The sequence below is a fragment of the Monopterus albus genome, unplaced genomic scaffold (genome assembly GCF_001952655.1).
Source record: "Monopterus albus unplaced genomic scaffold, M_albus_1.0 scaffold16.1, whole genome shotgun sequence".
In the NCBI taxonomy this organism is placed as follows: domain Eukaryota; kingdom Metazoa; phylum Chordata; class Actinopteri; order Synbranchiformes; family Synbranchidae; genus Monopterus; species Monopterus albus.
Genome location: NW_018127896.1, coordinates 3,456,294 through 3,477,973, shown reverse-complemented (window position 1 = coordinate 3,477,973; position 21,680 = coordinate 3,456,294). Strand labels below are relative to the sequence as shown.

The window sequence follows — 21,680 nt, the reverse complement described above, 5'->3', positions numbered from 1 at the left end:
CTAGCCCAAGACGAGGACACTGTGGTTCCAATTTCCTATCGCTAAAGAGTCATTACAGGACTGTCGGCTCTGTTGGTGGGAGACCAAGCCATCAGACAGGCCTTCAGGGTAACGCTACTGTACAAAAAGCAAAATGAGAACTGAGATATTTAGCTTGTGAAGAGCCAATAAACATAAGAAGCACTAGGGGAGAGCAGCAGAACAAGAAGCAGAATCCTCTTTTGTCCTTTACATTTAGGAAGTGAAACTTAAAGCGGTTCATGATTATGGCGGGTAATGACGTACAGTATAATTTGGGGACTTTCTGGTTTACTCCAAAAAGAAAAACGTGTCCACACAATGTGACTCTGTTATACACAGTCCATGGATTGTGTAAACAGGTGTATGTCCGCATAACATCAGTAATACAAGTACGCAAACGCAAGGGAGTGACGCAACTTACTTCAGCCAAACGGTCAAAAAAATGTAAATACCCACAACCAGGAAGTCACAATTTAAGGAAAAATACCCCTAAAATGTCACTAATATTATATTATTAAACCATGGACACAACGCAGAAGTCAAACGAAGAATGTGCGATATGAAATAAGCACAAATTAATAACTATTTAACAAACTAATTGACATATTTTACTTTGTCTTTCAGCAAAGGAGCCTGTTCGAGTTAACGTTAGCTAAATAAAATGTAACGTAACAGCTACTTTCTGTATTAGCTTACTAACTTCATCGCAGCATCGACATACAGTAACGTTTACGCTCTGTTTAGAAACATTACTCGTTATCGGAATGACAGGTTAACTACTTAATCCAGACAGGACCGCTGAATAATTCTCCCTTACCTTTATTTTTGCAGTACCATCACTGACGGATTTCCTCAAATTAGATAAATACTGGGATGATGTCGAGCTGGCAAGAATTAGTTCCCGCAATATATTTCAAAATAAAAGAGCCACCGAATTGCTGCGCTCCATAATACTAAATAACGGCATTTCTATTGCCTATAGTTTCGTGGTCTATATAAAAAACAATTATATTGGTAATTTATGGTTAATATACAACCAGAAATATATATACACATTATTTTATTTATGAGTTTTAAAAACAAGCTGATTAATTTTGATGTTAAAACCGCGTACCTCTACTCTTGTTGCTGCCAACTTGACAGAACCTTCGACTAAGGTTTTAACTTGAAGTGGCACTTCAAGCAACTAATCAGCGTTCAGATTAGGGAGGAGAGGGCGGGGCAAGTATGATAGATATAGAGATAGAGACTTTATCGCAAACTCAAGGTCCAAATTCTGACTAATAAAAAACATCAAACAACATGGATCGTTATGGTTAATAGTCTGCTGGTATGCATAAATGTTTTATATATGGCTTTATGATGTGAGTGGATGTAAAATGTTAATAACTTTTAACTTTCATTTTAATAACTTATGGTCTTTACATTTTAAATAATGTACATTTTTTGTTTGAATTGCAAAGAGAATTGTCTTATTAGTAGAGTAACTTAAAAATACTTCTGTGAGATAATAAATGAGTCAAGATTAGAAGTGCATGACCAGTGGAGCACAATGCCTACCAATCTGAAGTCTCATAATGCATGCAAGCAAAAAGGTATTATTTTTCTCAACAAGGTTATCATTGCAAAATATTCCTATGTGCTTGTAGGCACTGAACAGTTACTTGTTTGGAGTTACCTTCTCACCCAGCAATAGTAGTAATATGCAGTCCTTCTGTATTTCAATAGTTTTCTTCCTTTAGGATCACCTCTGTCCTTTCTTGGCATTGCCTTTCTGCCTTCCCTGTCCAAAGTCCTGTGGTGCTTTTTGATAAGGTTATCACTGTTGGTATCACAGTCACTCTACGGTACTCACCACTGTCTCTTCAGTTTGATCTCTTCGCCTGGGATGGATACCTCTGAGAATGTGTATGAGACCCCAGAGAGCACCTACCAGAACCAGCCATCAGGTTTATATGATGTGCGATTTGAAGCGTTATATGAAGAGCCCTCAGCCCTGTCAGGAGTGTATGAGAACACTGGACAGGCCATAAGAGAAATACCGGCTCCCCCTTCTGTTCCTGCACCTCACCTTCCCACCCATGCGAGGCAAAGCAGTTCATCTTCTTCTTCATCATCCTCATCTTCTTCGCATGCTGAGGATGAAGAGAGAAGGGAGATGGATGTTGGGATTAGGAAGGAGGAGAAAGAGGAAGAGAAGAAAGAGGTAGAGCAGAGCAGCACACTGCCTACCCCTACCTCTGGGTCTCCAGAAGTAGAGGTAGAGCAGAGCAGCACACTGCCTACCCCTACCTCTGGGTCTCCAGAAGTAGAGGTAAGCAGGTCATCACGCAGATCTTCATCATCATCATCTTCATCCACCTCTGAAAAGGAGGAACTTGAGGAGGTGTCAGAGTCTGAAAAGGATCAACTCAAGATCACGCTTTTTGTTAAGGTATGGAAGAAATGCCTTGGATTTATTATACTCTGTGATTCAGGGAATTTATTCCAGTTCATTCTCTGTGATATTCTGTATGTATGCACACAGATAGCTTGCAAATTAAACTTTTATTGAGATAACTTGTAGCCCTCATAAAGCTCAGTCATAATCATAATCATAATCATAACAGCTGATTGTGAACAAGTGTACAAAGTGTGCAAGGTCAGAAAATGCTGTATCTCCTAATGTGTGTGAGTGTGTAGTGTATATGTAAAATTTTACTGTGGTGCATCCAGGCCCAGACTTTATACTTTATTGTTTGGACAATTTAGAAACCTCACTGTGCTGTTCACACACGTCTGTTTATAGAACATCATGTTTTCTGTGTAAGTGTGAGTACGTGGGTTGTAGAGGGTTGCTCTTGTTCTAAATATAAGCCAAGCTGAACTGACAAGAATGTTTTGAGTCAGTGCTGGGATGGTTGGGGATGGGTTCTGTTGCCTGGCCATGTGTGTGCACGTGTGTGCATGTGTGTGTGTGGTTGAAAATCTATGTATCTATTTACCTATCAATAATAACAGCTAAATATTGTACATTGGCATACACAAACACACACATTAACTGAATTTATTACATATTACACTCTCCATATTAAAGTCCAATTGTACTGGAGTATACAGGGGTCATAAATGTGACACTTTGAAACTGCAGCCACATGCAATAAATGATAGCAATTTACTGTAACCTCACTGTAATAGAACACAAGTGAGATCTACTGTTGGCAGTAATGCACAGTTTTCAAATTTGCAGTGTGTGGTGCTATAGTTAAAGACCTATAGTGAAAATACTTTTGTTCATTTAGTGTAAAAAACGATTTAGTGATGTTAAATGACACTGTGTTAGATGTTTAACACTAATGGTGAAAAATCATGTCTCCATGTATAGTAAAAAACACACTTTGTAGTGTTGTAAAATGACACTGAGTGTTGAGAAACTGACACTTTAAAAGTGTTAAAACCTTAACACCGTGGACAGTGACAGTATATAAACACTGGGCCAGTGTTACTTTTAACTCTATAAGAGTTGATTTAACACCATGTGTTTTGCTGTGTAGCATTACACAAATATTTCCAGTACTGGATTAATACACGTCTGGTACACTATAGTATTTATGGCACCATTACACTGTACAGGGGATCCAACCAAAATAAACTTCAATACCTATGTTCCTGAAAATTAAATTATATGTCACCCAGTGCAACAGTGTGGAACAGTATGGCTCAGTCATGTGTTTTCAGTAGTTTCTGGACAGAGGCATGGACACACATACATTACTTGATTGTGGGAATTCACTGATGTTTGCAACAGATTTGTTGACAATATCAGGCCACTGAAGCAGCTCAGATGCAGGCTGAGAATTCAGAGCATGAGTGCTGACGAGTCTGATGAGAAGGCAGTGACTCCTGATGATTCAATGTCACCCACTTCTGTTGTCAGTCAGCACTGTTAAGAGGTGGGAGGGGCACGACACCCTGGGGTGACTTGGTCATCCCTTTCCCTCCTCATTTCCACTAACATTACCTCACCCATGGGGGGGTATTTTTGCTGTCATGTTGTGCCCCATGGCTGAGACCACATGTATAAACTGAACCCCTCACACACACTCTTCCTCTTTTCCTCTGTCTCACACACACACTCACTGGTATTCATCCTCAGCTGACACTCGGACAGAGCTGCTGTAGGACCAAGGGGACTTTAGCGAATGGACCTGGAATAGCATCTGCTGTAAACTGAGACAGCTCTTTCTCTCTCACACACACACAGACAGACACAGACAAATATACACACTTGTTGAAACAAACCACACAAACAGAGTGTGTTTTTTGTCACCATGACGGACTCTGCAGCTGAGGAAGACAAGGACCCTGATATTGAGCTATTTGTCAAGGTGGGGCTTTTAGTGTTTTAGTGTGTGTTCAGTTTGTGTATGTCATTAGCTGACACTAGATCAGTTTTCCTTCCACTTCTTAATTACACTTCTGTTTAATTTTGTACTATCTTACCCTGCATTCTGCCTGTAATAGTTGTTATTTTTGTGTATAGCAAGTAAAATAGAAGCTGCATATGCTACTGGTATTTTACATAATCTGTAAAATACCAGTGGTGTGTGCATTATGTTGGAGGCCCCTTTAAACGTGTGCATGCCATGTTATTGTTGTTGCTTGCTGATTTTCCATGTGTTAACCTGACACCCATTTGCATAGACAATCTCTTTCTTTCTCTCTCTCTCCCTCTAAATTATTACTGGGTTCATTTCAGTATCGAGAGCAGCATGGTCTGAGGTTATGATACCATATATGTGCAGGTATGACTGGATGTGTTAACTGTCTGTACTGTACCGTATATGCTCACCAAAACAGTGCTAGCTTGAAAGAATAATTAATATTGCTGTAAGTCTGTTGGGTCTGTGCAATCATGTGCATGTTTGACCTTACACCTTAAGACCAGTTTCAAACATATATATAATGAGAACATCTGCTAAATTTATTAAACAAGTCTTGCAAAATATTTCAAGGAATAGCTGATCATGTTAAATATGCTTTTTTTTCAAACAGGGTCAAACCATGCTCATGTCAATACACTGAATACAGTTTCTAGCTGGTTATCTTAGTTTAGCTTAGCTTACCAAAGTTCAAGTTCAAAGTGTTTATTTGTCATATGCACAGTTAGGAAACGTGTTTCCCTGTACAATGAGATTCTTACTTTGCCGTCCACATGAATATGCCACAAAAATACAAATGAAATATAAAGTAGATAAATAAGTAACACAAAGACTAGAAACAGAAGGACTGGAAAGGTAGAAATGCTTAATTCAAATTTTTAAGACACAACAGTATGGTTTACACTGTGATTAGCTCTTGTGAAAAGAATATGTGATTTCCATTAAATTGGCTATGGTCATTTAAATTCTTAAAATCTGAGCCTTTTGTAACAAACACAAATCAGACACATGCGGTGAGATCAAGGCACTCGTTTGATCTGGAATTTCAAATACATGGCAGTGTCTTAAAACATGAAATGTACATCAGACGTTTCCAGTTGAGTGAAAGTGTGTTTTTCTTTGCACTGATAGATGTGCTGTATGTTATGGTATGACAGCAGGTTATATGACTTCTATAGTGGATACACACTGCTACAGTATGCAGGACCCAGAAGTTCAAACAGGCAGTGAAGCAGCTAATGGAAGCAGCGTGGATTATTCATGTTGGATTCGGTGTTGCATTACAGTGTCCTGTTGCAGCTCTGTGCGCGTGCGCATGTGCACACACACTCACACATCCTACAGTTTTTGATTATCTGCCACTTATAAAATTGTGTATGTAGACTCACAGACATGATCATATCACCAGATGCCTCAAACTCACTTCATCAAAGTAAAAGACTGATTCTTCTTAACTGACTAAGAACTTGTTGACAAGAGTGTGTGTCTTTAGCATCTACTTGTGAATCAGTTTCTGTGTATGCAGTAGGTTTGTAGGGGTGTGTCTGTGCGTTTGTGAATGAAAGTGCATGTGTACCAGAGGAGGAATAACTCAACATACTAAGGCAAGCAGAATGGAAACAGGCACAGCTATGTTTGATAGCAGTATCAGTACCTCATAATGTTTTTGTGTGTGTTTACAGGCTGGGAGTGATGGAGAGAGCATTGGAAACTGTCCGTTTTCCCAGCGCCTCTTCATGATCCTCTGGCTGAAAGGGGTAGTCTTTAACGTCACCACTGTTGACCTCAAGAGGTAATAATGATGTTGTAATATAACAGTTAAGCATTATGATAAAATAGAAGATGGGGAATATACGTGTGTCGTCTCTAGTTGAATACAGTCCAAATAGGATGGTGGTAAATCTTTAAACAGATGTTTATTAAAGCTGCTCCTCCTAACAATAACATAAATATTGCCTCATCTATGGAAAAGGGGTTGTCTGTGCTAAAGAATTATTATCTGACTGTAGTTCCCTTAGCTCTGTGAAGCATTTTAGCATCTTTCAGCTCACTGTTTTAATTTTTGGCTTGGTTTTCAACAGCTTTGCTGTTTTGGTTCACTCTCACCACTCTTCAGTATTATTTCCAGCTGTAGCAAGCAACTGTTTAAAAGAAAAACCCTCAGATCAACCCACTGTACACTACCTGATCAGAACCAAATGTCAGAAAACGTTAGTGACTATCGAGTTAACATAGTGGAGCATTTAGTAACCAAAGAGCTGGATATTTTCCTCAGAAGTTGATGGACTTCAGAAAAGCTGGCAGTGACCAAATATTGTCAGCGATATTAAAATGGTCATTCATCATAACACAGATTTCTGAAAGAAGTTGTAAAATGTTTCCACTCTTATTAGGAAACCAGCTGACCTTCACAACCTGGCTCCAGGGACACATCCACCCTTCCTCACCTTCCAGGGGGAGGTTCTCACTGACGTCAACAAAATTGAGGAGTATCTGGAAGAGATGTTGGCTCCACCTAAGTAAGTCTTTCACACAGAAAATAGGAGAATATGAAAACAGCATCTTGGTATCATGTTAAACTCTTGTTCTTCAGGTATCCCAAACTTGCAGCAAAGAACCGTGCATCCAACACAGCAGGAAATGACATATTTGCCAAGTTCTCAGCTTATGTCAAAAACACAAGACCAGACAAAAATCGAGGTAAGTACACTGTACACAAAAGCATGAATGCATCCAGTAAGCATACTGGATGTGTAATGTAGGGTAATTCAGGTAATGTTGACTTTGATGACTTTATGACTTTGAAGAATTAGTTCCCTGTGTGTGTTTCAGAGTTAGAGAAGAGTCTAAATAAGGCCCTTGCTAAGCTGGAAGAGTATCTGATGTGTCCACTACCTGATGAGGTTCAGTCAGGACGCCACAGCGGAAATGGAGAATCTACCCGCAAATACCTGGACGGTGATGAACTGACACTGGCTGACTGCAACCTCCTGCCCAAACTTCATGTTGTTAAGGTAACATGCTTTGCAGTGGGGTAGTTGTGTTTGGTTCATTTAACCTTATGGAACTGATCCTGACAGTAGTATTACAGTAATTTCTTTTTGGCAGGTGGTTGCAAAGAAATACAGAAACTATGACATCCCATCTGACTTCAGAGGGGTGTGGCGTTACCTCAGCAACGCCTACAGCCGAGATGAATTCATCAACACCTGTGCAGCTGATGTGGAAATCGAGCTTGCTTATAGGGACGTAGCCAAGAGGCTGGGAAAGTGAACACATCACAACCACTGTCGCTACAGTACCTTTCTTTCTTTCTGGAAACCCCTACTTCTGACACACAGTGTACAGACTGTGTAACTAGGCACAGGTACAGTGGGCCTGTCAAGCTTTGGGTTTCTTCACATGTTTAACTGCTGTGCTTGGAGCTGGAGCAAAAAACAAAACATTAGCAAAAATCAGGCAATAAAAAAGTGATTAAACAGTGTGTTTGCAAATGCTAGCATGTGGCTAGGAAGCACATTATTACTGACTATATAATTTTCTGTTGAGTTGTATTTGAATATTGAGTTGTGTTTGAAAAAGTCCATACATGACCGACACATGTGCTGTTCAGTACTTTCATTAGTGGATGCTATCAGCATTTAGGCTAACGTTAATGGCATGAACATTAACAAACAAGTATGTAAGATATGCAGCCAAATAGAAGTCATGTTCAAGAAAAATTAACATGATTTGACATGTACATTTTTTTTTACACATTTTTATACTAACTCTACACTGCAGTACAACAACAATGCTGTTTCTTTGACCTGCAGTTGTTGACTTGTTGCCTGGGATGTGAAGCTTTAACTTTGACCTTTCACAATAATATCATGTTCGTAGGCATCAAATGTATATTCAAGGACCCTTTACAATATTCTTTTCATTTAAAAATAGTCAGCTGATAGCAATTAATGGCACTTATGTTAGCTGAATAAGATACTGTAACTATCTAGATACTTTCATCTGGCATGTCACTTGGTTAGACTAGAAGTACCAGCTAGAAATGAGAAGGCTGTTGTTGTGTGAGAGCTGAACAGGCTTAATAACACTAGGTGGTGGGACTTCTACTGGTGACAGTACATCTGATTCAGCCACTGATCTGATGGACACCTTTTTCTCCACAGCTTTACTGAATTATTATCCTTTTTGGTTCACAAATAATCACCTAAATATTCTCTAATAATTTAATGTAATCTTTTTACTCTATACATTTAATAGTAATAATACTTTATTTTTACCTGTCCACTTTCCCCTATGGATCACATTGTTATTACTTCATACTGAAGGGTAGAATTGATAGACAAAAAAAAAAGGTTTGTTGGAAACTCCAGTTAAGAATGTGTTTCAGCCAATGTAATTTGTATAGAGATGTGGTGTCTGTTTCCCTTTCTTAATGAAGCAATGGACATTTTGTTTGACCAACTGAATTTAGGATGTCTGAATGAAAACAGACTTCCATTAGAAGTTACTAATCTTTTAAAATGCAGTTTCCTAATTTTTATGGTCTAATATCACAGTTTACAGCCCTTTCTTGATTTTCCAATACTGTCAGCTCTTGTACATACATTCAATCTGACTAACAAGCCTGCAATTTAAAAAAAAGCATAGTCATGGAGTGACAGAAAGAACAAAGTACCCAAACAATTAAGTCTACCCCAGCTGTTGTGTTGTGCTCTCCTGATAGTTATAGTAGTGCAAACTGATGGTAGTGGATGTAATTTTAATCCTGAGTGCCTTAGTGAGAATCAAGCTCTCCTCTGCCCTCAGCTTTACATCTGTACAGTAGATTATATATTTTTTTTAAATATGAACCTGAATGATTGACGTCATAAGTTGCTCCATGGAGCCTTGTGATAATAATATAACCTTCATATGTCTGTAAATGATTAGATTTTATTTCTGTCTGATGATTAGAACCATGAACCCACTGTGTATATGTCACTTATTTGAATGATAAATCTATTTTCTCAGAATCTGAGCCTGAGTTAAGTGGTGTACCAGTACAAAGGAATGAGTACTGACTGGATTTGCAAAATCAAGTGCTTGTCTGTGCAAATTCTCAATCATCCAGGTCATGGTATGCTGAAAAAACTTAGAACAAGGCATCTGGACATAGTTTTAGGTAGAAGACCTAAACAGTGCGATAAATACCTTCTGCTCACCACCAGTCAGGCAGAACTGATGAAGTCTCATGGATGAGATGGTGAAATGTCTTCTACCTAAAATTACGTCCAGATGCCTTCTTCAGCAAAATCAAGTGCTGTTACAAAGTATTCTTTGAAAAACAGCAAGAAGCATTTCTTGCTTATTTGTTTATGGAAATACATGCAAAGTCATTCTATGTGTCTCATGTTGTCTGGTACAACTGTTTCAAACTGACTCTTGGAAACATATTCATACCGATATAGTGAGCAATATAAAACATATATCCTACATTTACAACAAAATAATTTCTTTAGTTGTAAATGTATTACTTATTTTGTTATATTACACAACTTTATGCTGGTTTACTGTTTACTTGCATGGGGATATGTACATACACACTGAGAGCCGACGTACCAGCGTCAAATTCCTCGTGTGTCCGACACACCTGGCCGATAAAGCAGATTCTGAGTCTGAAAAGTATTTACACCCCACTGCTGTTTTTATTGTGTGAACACTAAACAGTGCCAGCAGGTGGCAGCAAAGACAAATGATAGGAACACATGGGGTAGTTAGGGATCGTCTTGGTTTATGTCCCCACCCCCTGATTGTTTAACGACCTTAACGTGGTAAATGTCACGGAATATCAAGTCACTATGACCCAAATTCCAACTAAGCACATACAGTTTACTTCTTATGTAGAGCATTTTGAATTGTTGTTGATAGGTATCTGTTAGTAATCAAAGATTAACTTCAGGTTATTTAGTGAATAAAATAATGTGTTTAAAAAGGATGAATAGCAAATTGCATTATAAATAATACAAACACTGTTACAGCTATATAGTCTCCAATAGTTTGAAGCAATAAAAAATGTATTGTAAATTGTGACTATAATGTAGTTATTAGGTCTTGAGACCAGTTGGTCTTAAAGAGCGACTGGCTCTCAAAAAAGTAGTTTTGTTTTTCTTTTTAAACTGTTTATTAGTGTGTATTATTTTATATAGGACGCTGACATTTAATTGTAATAGCCTATTGTAATTATACTCTTAGTTAATAATCCCAGGATGTCTTGTTTGCTATATGCAATTTATGAGATGAATTACTGTCTGTAATATATAAATATGGCAAATTTTTATGCTTTTGGAACTTATTTTAATGATATATTAATATATTGACTTATGATACTGACCTTTTTGAAAGGATATATGTGTATTTTAACTTTGCTTCATACAGGCCTATGTCACACTCAATATTAGTGGAGGAACAAGTATTCAGATCCTTAAATAAAGGTATGAACACCACACAGTTTGTCACTATTATTAGTAAAATTTAGGCTACTTAAAGTATTAAAAGTAAAGTCAACTAATAGTTATACTATTACATTAGCTTATTAACGTGGATGCATTAATGTAATGTTAACAGCATTTTACTGTATATTTGGAGCTATTTTAACTATTGTATTTAGGCTACATATGAGCGGGTCAGTAATTTTTTAAAGCTTACTACTTTACTACATGTTTAGATCTGTAAAATCTTAATTTAATAAGTAACGTTGTCAAACAAATATGTAGGTCTATTGTATTTGTGCAGTACGTACTTAGCTGCCTCCTACACTGCCCAGTGTTAAACATTTTGTGCGTGCTGTAACACGCAGACGGTCCCTACAGTGGGCAGAGTATATTTTGTAGAGGACGCATCAAATCATTTCAGTCTGTCCTTCACAAAACTGTCTCCGTTCGTTTTTTCGCTGGATTTCGAGTCTGTGTCCTTATAACATTACCGTGGGCTGCCGACAGACACCACAGAAAGGTAAGCCGCGGTTCTCTCATTATAACCAACCCGGAGCTCATTTTCTGCCCCATTGTTGAGGAAATAACGTCAGCTCTGGAAGAAGAGGCGCAGTGTTTAGCTGTGTGTGCTCGGGAGTGGGTGACTTGTCATTGCGGCGTGTTTTGTTGTGAAATGCGTGTGGTGGTCCACCGAGGCAGCTAACCTTCTCAACCCCACCACAAAACAAAACTAATGTAGCCAGAAGCTGCGATAGCTTGTCTATGAAACAGCTAGCACGTAGAACAGAGTAACGCTAGCTAACATCTACGCTAGCTGAAATTAAGGAATCGGGACGTTAATCGCCGCAGCGAGCAGAGGGTACAATTATCATTATTATTATTATTATATGGCAGATTTAGCTAGCTTATAAAACAGATAGGAGCTGTGTGATAGTGTGGACATTTCCTGTAGGTTGTTTCTAGCCGAAGAACATCTTTATAGTGGAGACAGGTCTCGGAATAGGTTGCTCAAGAATAACGGCCAACTCTGTCATTGCCACTGTCTGTTGGTTAAACTGCCTATTTAATGATTTAGCTAGGGATATTTACAGCCGCAGTTGTCAGTTTGCCAGTGACTGACGACCTTCTTCTTCCCGGACAGTGTTGTACTTTCTTGGATCTTATAAACACGGCGTGGTAAAACAGTAACCAGGGGTTTAACCTGGGTGTACACAAGCCAGGGAGAGTTTGTTCTCAGCTTCTGGGGAACAATGATGTTTTGTTTTGGTGACATGTCAATAAAACAGGCTGTGGGAGTTATGTATAGTCATGTCCTCTACAGCCACAATGTCTTTAAATGGGCTTAACTGGAAAAAAGGGACAGGGGCTGTATTTCTGGCTAGTCTGACTGTTTATAATTTTGATAGGGAACTCTCTTTATGTTTTTAAGGATTGCTTGTGATTTGATATGTCATTCAAATATATCGTTTCTAATTCAATGTGACCCAGCAAAAATGTCCCTTCTCCTAGACTGCAGGCTGTGAGCTAAAGCTGACCATCCATAGGTGAGCCACCAACTGCCCTTGGGTTTATAAAGAGCTCTTTCAGCTGCCTTTTTTGTTGAAGCCCTTGGGATTATAAATCCTGAGGAAAAGGAGCTTTGCTTCACTGGCAAGAAATCATTTGAGGGTGTGTATGAGGGGGTAGCAATGGTGGAGAGCAGTGCAGGAATGAGGAAGGAGGGATTGAAGATGGAGGAATTGTGGGGCGGGGGAACCAGGCTGTAGTGATGGATGCCATGCAGGGAAGTGGAACGCTTGGCCTTTCTGTGATTAAAGGGCTCCTGTTCTCTGAGCATAAACACACACTCTGTCTCACACATATACACACACCTGTCGTTTCTTATTTGTGCAGATGATGTGGTTACTAATCACTAAGCCAAAGATTTATCCAAAGTCAGCGAACCCTTTAAGTGATGTTAGATCTCTCTCTTTATTTAACCAGGTAAAAACCCATTGAGATCACGGTCTCTTTTACAAGGGTGACCTGGCCAAGAGGTCAACAACACATGTCGTCAATACATAAGTTTCAATACAAATCAAAACATTAAACATTTAACAACCAAAACCATAAATACAATAATCAACAATACAACCAATTTAAAAACACCTACACTGACCAATAGACTCCTGTTGCCTAAGAACCATAAGGGAATAAAAAGCTTTAACTGAGCATAATTCAGTAAGTTGAAAATCTGCTTGGAAACTATTCCACAAAGAGGAAGCGGCAAATCCAAAAGCCCGTTTCCCTTTTTCGGTCCGAACTCTAGGCACTATGAGCTGATACTTATCACAAGACCGTAAGGCATATTTGGTATCCGATCTACGTAAAAGAGAGCATAAGTATGCCGGAGCTAGGCCTGGAGCCAGGGGGGTCAGTAGTGTACTGCAGATCAGACTGGGGTATACAGTCAGCTTTTTTGGGGGGGGAACACTGCCCTATTTGTCACGGGTTTACCAAAACCCCCCTCTATCTAAAGAGGCCCTCGCTCGTTGTGCTAGGCACATTTCCATATTTACAGTCAGTCTACTGTTTGGACCTCTGCAGTTGCAAAGCATTCATTTAGTGGTGCTGCAGAGAAATGGCTTGGGCAAGTCACAGAAGTTTAATTCTCCTGAAAATCTGTTCAAATTGCAGGGTGATAACTTAAAACTGAAGAGGTGATAAAAGGCAGGGAAAAGTTCACCTCTAACCATCTGCTTTTGTCTCACTTTGCAGATGGAATATTGCTGTTAGAGACATAAATATATTTCAATGTCTTTAGGTTGTGAGACATTTAAATCCAGAACACTGGAATAATGGAACATCATGGTTACACGAACCACTACCTTCATAAGTCCAAAGAATCCATTAATACCAGCACAGAAGCCTTAACTCATGTCATCACACCCAGTTACTCTCTGTTCCATTAGTTTCAGCGACTCTGTGCCATTTAGCACTCTTTCATCGGTCATTGTAAGAAATCTAAGTGTGTTCCTTTGTACTTTTTTCATATTCCAAGCCATTAACCACTACGACACTTACTCCTGAAAGTCGCAACTTTTGTGGTTTTAAAAAGGTTAAATATCTATGTATTTACTTTACCATTGGAACAGTTGCCCTGATTGTTTTGCAGCATGGCGGTACACAATATTGCACATCACTGTTATTTACTAGACTCTTCTGGACTTTGGTGGTCCAAGTAGCACAACGTTAACTATGTGTTTCTGATATTAATCTCACCTCTCTCATCTTTTTAAGTTGTAAGAATATATATAATGCTTGCAGCCATTTCTTGACTCGAGACCTCAGTTCAGTCCTCTTGCCCATTTCAGCCTTGATGGGCTCAGGATGGGAAATAGTGCTGATTTAAAACCCCAGTAAAAACAGAGATATTACGTTGATGTCAATAATATGTCAATTTAAAGAAATCCATCATTATAATTTTAATGTGGCCTGATTCTGATTATAAATCAGAAACTTTGGTTCCTCAGAACAAATAAGCAGCTGTGTCTGGCTGGAGTTTGTGTGTTACACATTATGTTGCAGTGATAGAACATGAGGATTTTTTTGCCACTCTGGACATCTTTAAATACTTTGAGGATTTGGACTTGCATTGAGAGAGAAAGACTGGAAATAGGATTCATTTTGTATTAAGAAACATTTTGAGTTGGGTGTAGTACAAAGACTTAGAAATTTAATGTGGTCAGTGACGGCCTCAACTGACATGATTATATCAGTGTGTGTGCGATTACATACATCAGGTTGCATAACTTGTAAAACGTGTACATGGTGGTGACAGGAAAAAAAACAAAGAGCATCATTTGCAGTTCCTGGTCACACTTGTTACTGGGTTTGCTTTTAACACGCGGGTCATGTTCATGGCGATCTAGTCTCATGGCGTGTTGTGGCAGGTTAGACCTGTTCATGCTAGTCTGAACAAACTGATGTCTTAGCTGTCTTTATAATGTGTTTTTAAAAAGCAGCAAAGGACAAAAGAAACCAGTGTAGCAGGTTTAAGGTATGCAAAGAGTGTTGTCTGTTGGTGGTGATAGACAGAGGGAAGTCTTAAGAGAGAATCAGTGATAATAAACAGATGCAAGAGCCTTTCCTTGAAGTCAGTGTAGCAGCTTCTGTATGTTCACTGAGTGGAGTTGGCTCTCACAGAAATGATTACTTCCTTTTTTATACAGTGTATAGAGGTATCTATTGTATGGATTGACAGCTCCCACCCCTGACTTTGACCCTCTCTGACTGTTAGGATGAGGCTTGCTCAGAAACTTTAGCTGGGAATATCTCTGCTCTGCTGCCAGTGAGTCTGGCTCAGAGGACCACTCCACATTAAGATACGTCCTCAATCGAGCGTGCACGGTGACAAGAAAAGGAGTGAAGGATATAGGGAGATGATGTCGGGGCGGTGTTAGGGGTTTTGTCAACATGTTATTTGCTTTGAGATTTGTCATGTAAATGAATGTGTACTTGTGTTCAGCTTAGCTTCCTATGGTGGTGTGTAACTCGGTTGCTCTGGTGCATCACCTTCCTATTCGAGCTCATTATCTTCCTTACTTTAAGAGTGACTTCGTCCTCTTTGCCACCACTGGCTGTAGTAGTGAATAGGACGTGTGTTTATTCCTGAAAGTTACAGAAAGCTCATCTAGTCTGTTGTTCTCTTAAAAAAACACTGGGAGTATTTGAACATTTATATGAATAAACCTGGAAATGGGCACTCTTGAAGAGCTTGTTTGAGCAATGACATTGTTCTGCTTCTGTCACATTTTAGACAAACTTCCTGGACTTAGTTGCATGGAAAGCCCGTCTCAGACCCCCTTGTTGATATCTGGTTACGAGCTGGAGTCACACCAGCAATGTGGTGAAGTTGCAACAGCAGGGGCCTGTTCCTCTGAAGGGCCTAATTAATAATTAAGAAGCGGGGTGTATGTGAAGAAGCCTATTAAGATGCAGGGTCACACCAGTCTTTGTGGTAGCAGGGCCGTGTTATCAGGATCACATCTCCTTTGGCCAGGTAGAAGGCAAACTAGCAGGCTTAGTCTGGGGGAAGATTGACTGGGATGAAGAATATCACTTTCCTGAAGGAGTTTTGAAACTACGTCATCCTAAAGCCATTGCTTCTAAGCGTCTGTGCTGACTGGAGAGTTGTCAGCATCAGTAAGAGAAAAAGTGGAGTAATTAGACTATCATAAAATTTAATCTGCAACTATTTTGACAGTCTGCTAAGTTTTAAAGAATTTTTTAAAGCAGATTCACTCTGGTGTGGACCTTCTTCTGGCTGTAAACAGTCAAGGAAATGACCTTTAATAGCATCATCTGTAGTTTTGTGACCATGGTAACATGAGTGAACATCATGAGTGTGAGGTGTTTTCCTGATGGTTCAGAAAGTGACATGGAGTGAACATAGGCTGTATCTGTGTCCTGCTCCATGTACTTCCCTCCTACAAAAGTAAGCAACCACACAGTATGGCAGCACAAGACGGAACCTTTTTGTGGTCATGTCTCCAATGGATTCTGGGTAATCATATTTCCTGTAAGTATATATCATCTGGATGTGAGAATTCTGTCTGTGGAGACCTGTTTTATATTCAGGAGAAAAATGGATGCCTTTTGTGTGTTGATCCATAATTGATGATTGAAGCTCCTTCTAGAGCATTTCACTACTTTCTGTGGTTATGCAACAAGCGCCAAGTGTTTGTTATTTCAGCTCAGTAGAATGCTTTCTCTTTTAGACCTGGAGTTAATCTATCTCCCTCAGCCTGCTTCATCTTGATGGAATCTCCCTTAAACTGCACTTTAAAGGAAGTTATTCTCAGCCCCAGTCATAGATGCCAAGGAAATGGACAGAAGCTTTGCCTCACCCAAGCATCTGGCCTGGTCTTAACAGTTCAGGATAGGAAGGGCGACTGAGAGACTGTGACAGCAGAGGAAGGGTGAAGTGACTCCACTGGACAGATATAAAAGCCTGGGATGATTATTTTGACAGTTATGCAGTAACATTTACTCTTAATCCCTACAACGTTACCGTAAACAAGCTACCGATACCACTCATTGTAAACATTCATTCATTTTTTTCCACATAAAGGTGACACGCCATCTGTTGGACTTTTTAGATTGACATGTATTTAACTAAAGATCACTTGTCACACCTTGATTACAAACAGATGGTGTCCATATATTATGATAACTAAAAAGCACTTTTTGTATTTCTTCTTGGCTCAGGTGTTCACTCTAAAGAGTCTTCAGTTGTTCACCCAGATTTCCCTCCTCTTCTGCTGGAGGAAAGGCTTTCTGCTGTGCTTAAATAAAGTTAATCAGTGCAACAATTAAAATGGAAAATAAACGGTTTGCATCAGGAACACACTGTGAAAGCTGTGAAACAGGGCCCAGGAAACCTATTAAAACTAACTCTGTAATTTAAGTGTGGAATTAAGGCATCATTTTCTTTTTTGCTGCTGTCATGTATTTTGTCTGATTAAAAGGGCACGATTCCTGGCACAGTCACTGCATCCAATCATTTATCTTCCAAATCTAGTAGTGTTACTATATACTGAACTCTTTTAAACTGAAATTTCAGTCCTGGTGTCCCCAACAGGGAGAAGGGTTTTGCAGCAGATTTGAAAAGACAGTGATTTCTTCCAGGCTAGAATGATTCAATTCTTTCTGTCTTCACTGCTCTAGAACCTGTGGGGGTTTCATGCCTCGCAAACTTCAGAAGGTTGTTACATTATCATCTCAAGTTGCGAAGGATCATATATTCTGCAACCTTAGCTGGCTGTCAACACAGTTTCACTGAGCTGTTGCTACAGAGAGCCAGAGGGCTCCCAGCCAGACAAATTAAGATCCTGAATTAGAAGCCAGAAGGTAACCGAGTGGACAGATATATGTGCTGCTGAATGACTGCACAGCCCCGTTCTCTGCAGATTGGAAAGCTTCCTAACAACAGAGTAATGTTGTGTGATCCATTTGTCTTAAATAAGACAGATATATATTTATATATATATATGTATACAGGAAATAAGGCCAGACACGAGAGCCAGCTCCAACTGAGATTGTGTGTATTCACAAATGGTCGAGTCAATGTTCTGTGTAGGTTTTGGCTCGGGCTTCTTACAGCGATGTACCACAGGGTAATCTGAGCAGTGTTCCCCTCTGATAAACAGCCCCAAAGCCTCCCGTTCTTGTCGGCGTCCAACTGGCGAGCACTGCCAGCCTTTTCCTGCCCTCTTCCAACAGAGACCCAAGCAATGAGAGACATCCGATGTTATCAGCCCTGCAGATCACACAGAGCTACTGCCAGCGGCTTGTCTCTAAATGCATAGTGCAGCCCAGAGATTTTTTTTTTTTTTAACAGAAAGCCTCACATCACAAAGGCACAGAGCAAACTGGAGTTAAGTGTTGGAAAAAAGATACAGAAGTTAACATTTTTCTTAATTTCAGACAGTGCAGCATTTATCATTTGTCCTCGCTTTGTTAAAATTTATAAACAGATCTCTGTCCATAGAGAAATCAATGTAAACCTTTGTCTTAAATGATCAGTTATGGTGTGTCATAAACTGCTATGAGATTTCAGCCCTGTTGGAAGCTGCTAACAGCTGTCACTGACCTATTTATGAGGCCGATGGATGTAAGGTGAAAGTGGCTTTTATGTGGCCACCTTTTGTGTTTCTCAGGAAGGTCCTGATGATTTTCTGCTCACAGTTCAGTGATGATCTAACCGTCTTTGCAGCGCTTTGAATATAAGAAATATTCCTAGTCAAAGATCACAGTGATTAAAACATGGGCAGGTGAGGCAGTTGTAGTTATGATTGTTTTTCAGCATTGCATTCATGGCGTCAGCTGTGGTCTTGACCTGGTTATAGCCGGTTTGAACGAGCATTCAGAAGCACGGCTGCAGAAATCCCCTCCTCACATTTAGCTTCATTTATAAGTATAGCGGTTGAATGCAGATGAGAGAACATCTGATATCTTTTTTTTTTCTCTCTTTTGGCCTGACTACATGGTAGACAATTTTTTAGTTTTTTGTTGCTTATTGCCTAAAGCCAGAAGCAAATGTTTGACAGTTTTTGCCATATGTTTCTGTTGTGTTCAATCAGCAATAAAGAAAGCAAGCATGGAAATAGCATATTACAGCTTAATATTTACATTAATTAACCTGGTGGAGTTTTTTTTCCACAGTGCTATGAAGCAGTACATAGTTAACAGCAACGTTAAGGGCTTTAAGATTGTACTGAGGAACATTCCCTAGTGAGAAAGAACAGAACAGGAAAGTAAAAGCTGCAGCAACATGAAGTGAATAAGAGGTTGTGGTTTTGTGATTCTGAAAACAACTGAGGTGCCTCCCCGAAGTGTGAGACTGGACCCATTCACACGTTATTCTGATAAAAGAAACTTGAAATAAAGCCCACATTAGATTTAAGATGCTTTCACTTGCATTTAAGTACAGTTCATATTGCTGCATCTCCATGGCATACGTAAGTTTTATCATGAGTCCATATCACTGAAGTGCTTAATGGACAACTGTGCAGAAATACAAAATGGACAGTGTGTGTGAACTGTGTGACGTGATCCATTACCATTCCCATTTTTCTTCTTCTTCTTCTTCTTGTTATTACAAGGTCACCATCTTGTTTTCTGTTGCATGTCTGTATGTATTCAGACCCCCAACTGTAGTGTATAGAAACACACTGGTGTGTGTGTGTGTGTGCAAGTCAGCATCTCTCAAAAAAGGCATCAAATCCTCTGTAGGAATACTTCTGAATTGAATATTCTAAGTTCTAAAATGTGATGATTTGCAGCTTTTTCTCTTTTATATAATTGAAAAATGTAGTATTTTTGAATTTCCACTATTTGTTGGCCAAAAAAGAACTTTACTCTCAGAAGTGGTGACAAATGGCGTGATAAATTCAAACTTCTTACAGAAGTTTGAACCTTTTGTGGGAGTAAATGAGTAAACCTCTAACCTTTCTATTTCACAAGCTCAAACACACACACGCACAAGAGGGAGAGCTTCCTTCATTTGTTTAGCTGAAAAAGCTGATGGGGGGGAAAAAAAACAGAAGAGATGTGTTTGAAATTCGGTTTGTGTTCGTGCTTGTCATTGAGGAAGATGAATTGTAGGCAATCCAAATTTTTATATGTTGAGGGAACTATGAACCCTTTATCCACACAGACCCATCAGTCATAAACATCATGGTACTTGGCAGAGATGAGGTGGTTCTCTGGTGTTAAACTCAGCTTTAAATATGTCTGAAAGACCTTATTTTGTGTTTTTTTTATAGCCTGCATTGCTTTCATATCAGACATAATCTATATCATCTTACTGTGTACAACGTATTTGTCCTTTGAATGATAAGATTTTAGTTGGGAACAGTGCAGTATAACAGTTGTGTTATTTTCCATGTGTAGAAGATCTAAATGTATCTATTACTGACCAGAGAAGGTGAGGAGGTTTCCCTGCATGCTAAGCCTGGCCCAGTATACCACAGGCCTTTTTTCCTATGATTATAAATAGAATATTTAGCCATATTACCTTGAGCTAATGGATGTTTTGTCACTGTTTTCAAGAGTTTTCTTATTACTTACATAGTTAACAATTAATTGATTAAAACAAAAGCCTAATCAACATATTAATCAGTAGTGGAAAATGATCTTTAGTTGCACCCATGCTTCAGTGTACTGAATTATGGTACTCACTCTCCAGTTATCTGTGCTTTATTGTACTTGTGTACATGTGGGATTGGGTTGGGAAAGTAAACTCCCTCATTTTCTTTGATGAGCAGACAAACCAGCTAACCACGCATCTCTCTTTCTGTCTTCTCCACAGCATGATGCATCAGGTCGGACTCAGTCCCCCGATGATGATGGGTTTGAGAAGGAAATCACACCGGTGAGGCAAACAAGCCACTGCAGCTACACCGACTGACACAGCCATGCCCCGCCTGCCCTCCTGAATCTCCTCCCTGATCTTTGCACCCTCCCTTGGTCAAATCAGAGTCACAACAGCCCAAACAACACCTTGTCAAGTCAGCATGGCTACACCGTTTTTGTGGAAGCTGTCATCCCAGAAACTGGGCTTCTTCCTGGTTAGCTTTGGTTTCATCTGGGGTATGATGCTGCTGCATTTCACCATCCAGCAGCGAGCCAGCCATGAGAACAGCGCTGTACTGCGCCAGCAGATCCTGGACCTCAGCAAGCGCTACATCAAAGCTCTGGCTGAGGAGAACCAGAGTGTCATGGATGGACCCTATGTGGGCACCATGACAGCTTATGGTGAGTAGCCAGCTCTCTAACTGTAGTTCCTGTAATCTAACTGGTGTTATGCTTTTAGGGAGCATGACTCATCCTTTTGTCCTAACTTCTGGATGGTTTGTGACAACATATACTTTACAGCAAGGCCAAGGTGCATTCTCAGATCAGTCATACACACTTATACATGTGATATGCAGAGCTTTCTGGCATAACCAGTCTTCTACATCCACTATGGAAAACTTTAGGGTTCATTGCTCAATGACTGACATCGCTGAGAGGAAAAGAAAGTACTTTTTACCTTCATACCGGTTTTTCCAGTCTGTCCTGGGCAAGTGATGAGCTTATATTGTTTAGTTTATGGGCTCCCTGGAGATGTCTTTTTGTTCCTTGTGTGCATTGTGTTAAGCACTTTGAATTGCCTTTGTGTAAGAAAATGGGCTATAGAAATGATCTTGCCTTGCATTTGAGTGTCACCTGTAGAGGTTCG

General features: G+C 39.6%; 2 protein-coding genes across 3 annotated transcripts in view; both read left to right on the top strand.

The window, feature by feature from the left end:
• The first annotated feature begins 4,331 nt into the window (after positions 1 to 4,331).
• clic5a (chloride intracellular channel 5a) lies at positions 4,332 to 7,875 on the top strand. Of its 2 annotated transcripts, none has more exons than XM_020591887.1 (6): positions 4,332 to 4,388; positions 6,125 to 6,234; positions 6,836 to 6,961; positions 7,036 to 7,142; positions 7,275 to 7,456; positions 7,551 to 7,875. In XM_020591887.1, exons 1-6 carry the CDS (start codon positions 4,332 to 4,334, stop codon positions 7,713 to 7,715), a joined length of 747 nt encoding a protein of 248 aa, XP_020447543.1. In that variant the 3' UTR covers positions 7,716 to 7,875. The 2 variants fall into 2 exon arrangements, with proteins under 2 accessions (XP_020447543.1, XP_020447544.1); XM_020591888.1 differs by having other exon boundaries at positions 7,275 to 7,468; positions 7,563 to 7,875.
• A 3,629-nt stretch (positions 7,876 to 11,504) lies between these two features.
• The window catches only part of mgat5 (alpha-1,6-mannosylglycoprotein 6-beta-N-acetylglucosaminyltransferase), a 74,350-nt gene continuing 64,174 nt past the window's right edge, over positions 11,505 to 21,680 (top strand). The window contains exons 1-2 of the mRNA XM_020592102.1: positions 11,505 to 11,774; positions 20,769 to 21,214. Of these exons, the coding sequence (XP_020447758.1) occupies positions 20,974 to 21,214 (241 nt within the window). The 5' untranslated portion in view covers positions 11,505 to 11,774; positions 20,769 to 20,973. The remainder of the gene's footprint in view (positions 11,775 to 20,768; positions 21,215 to 21,680) is intronic.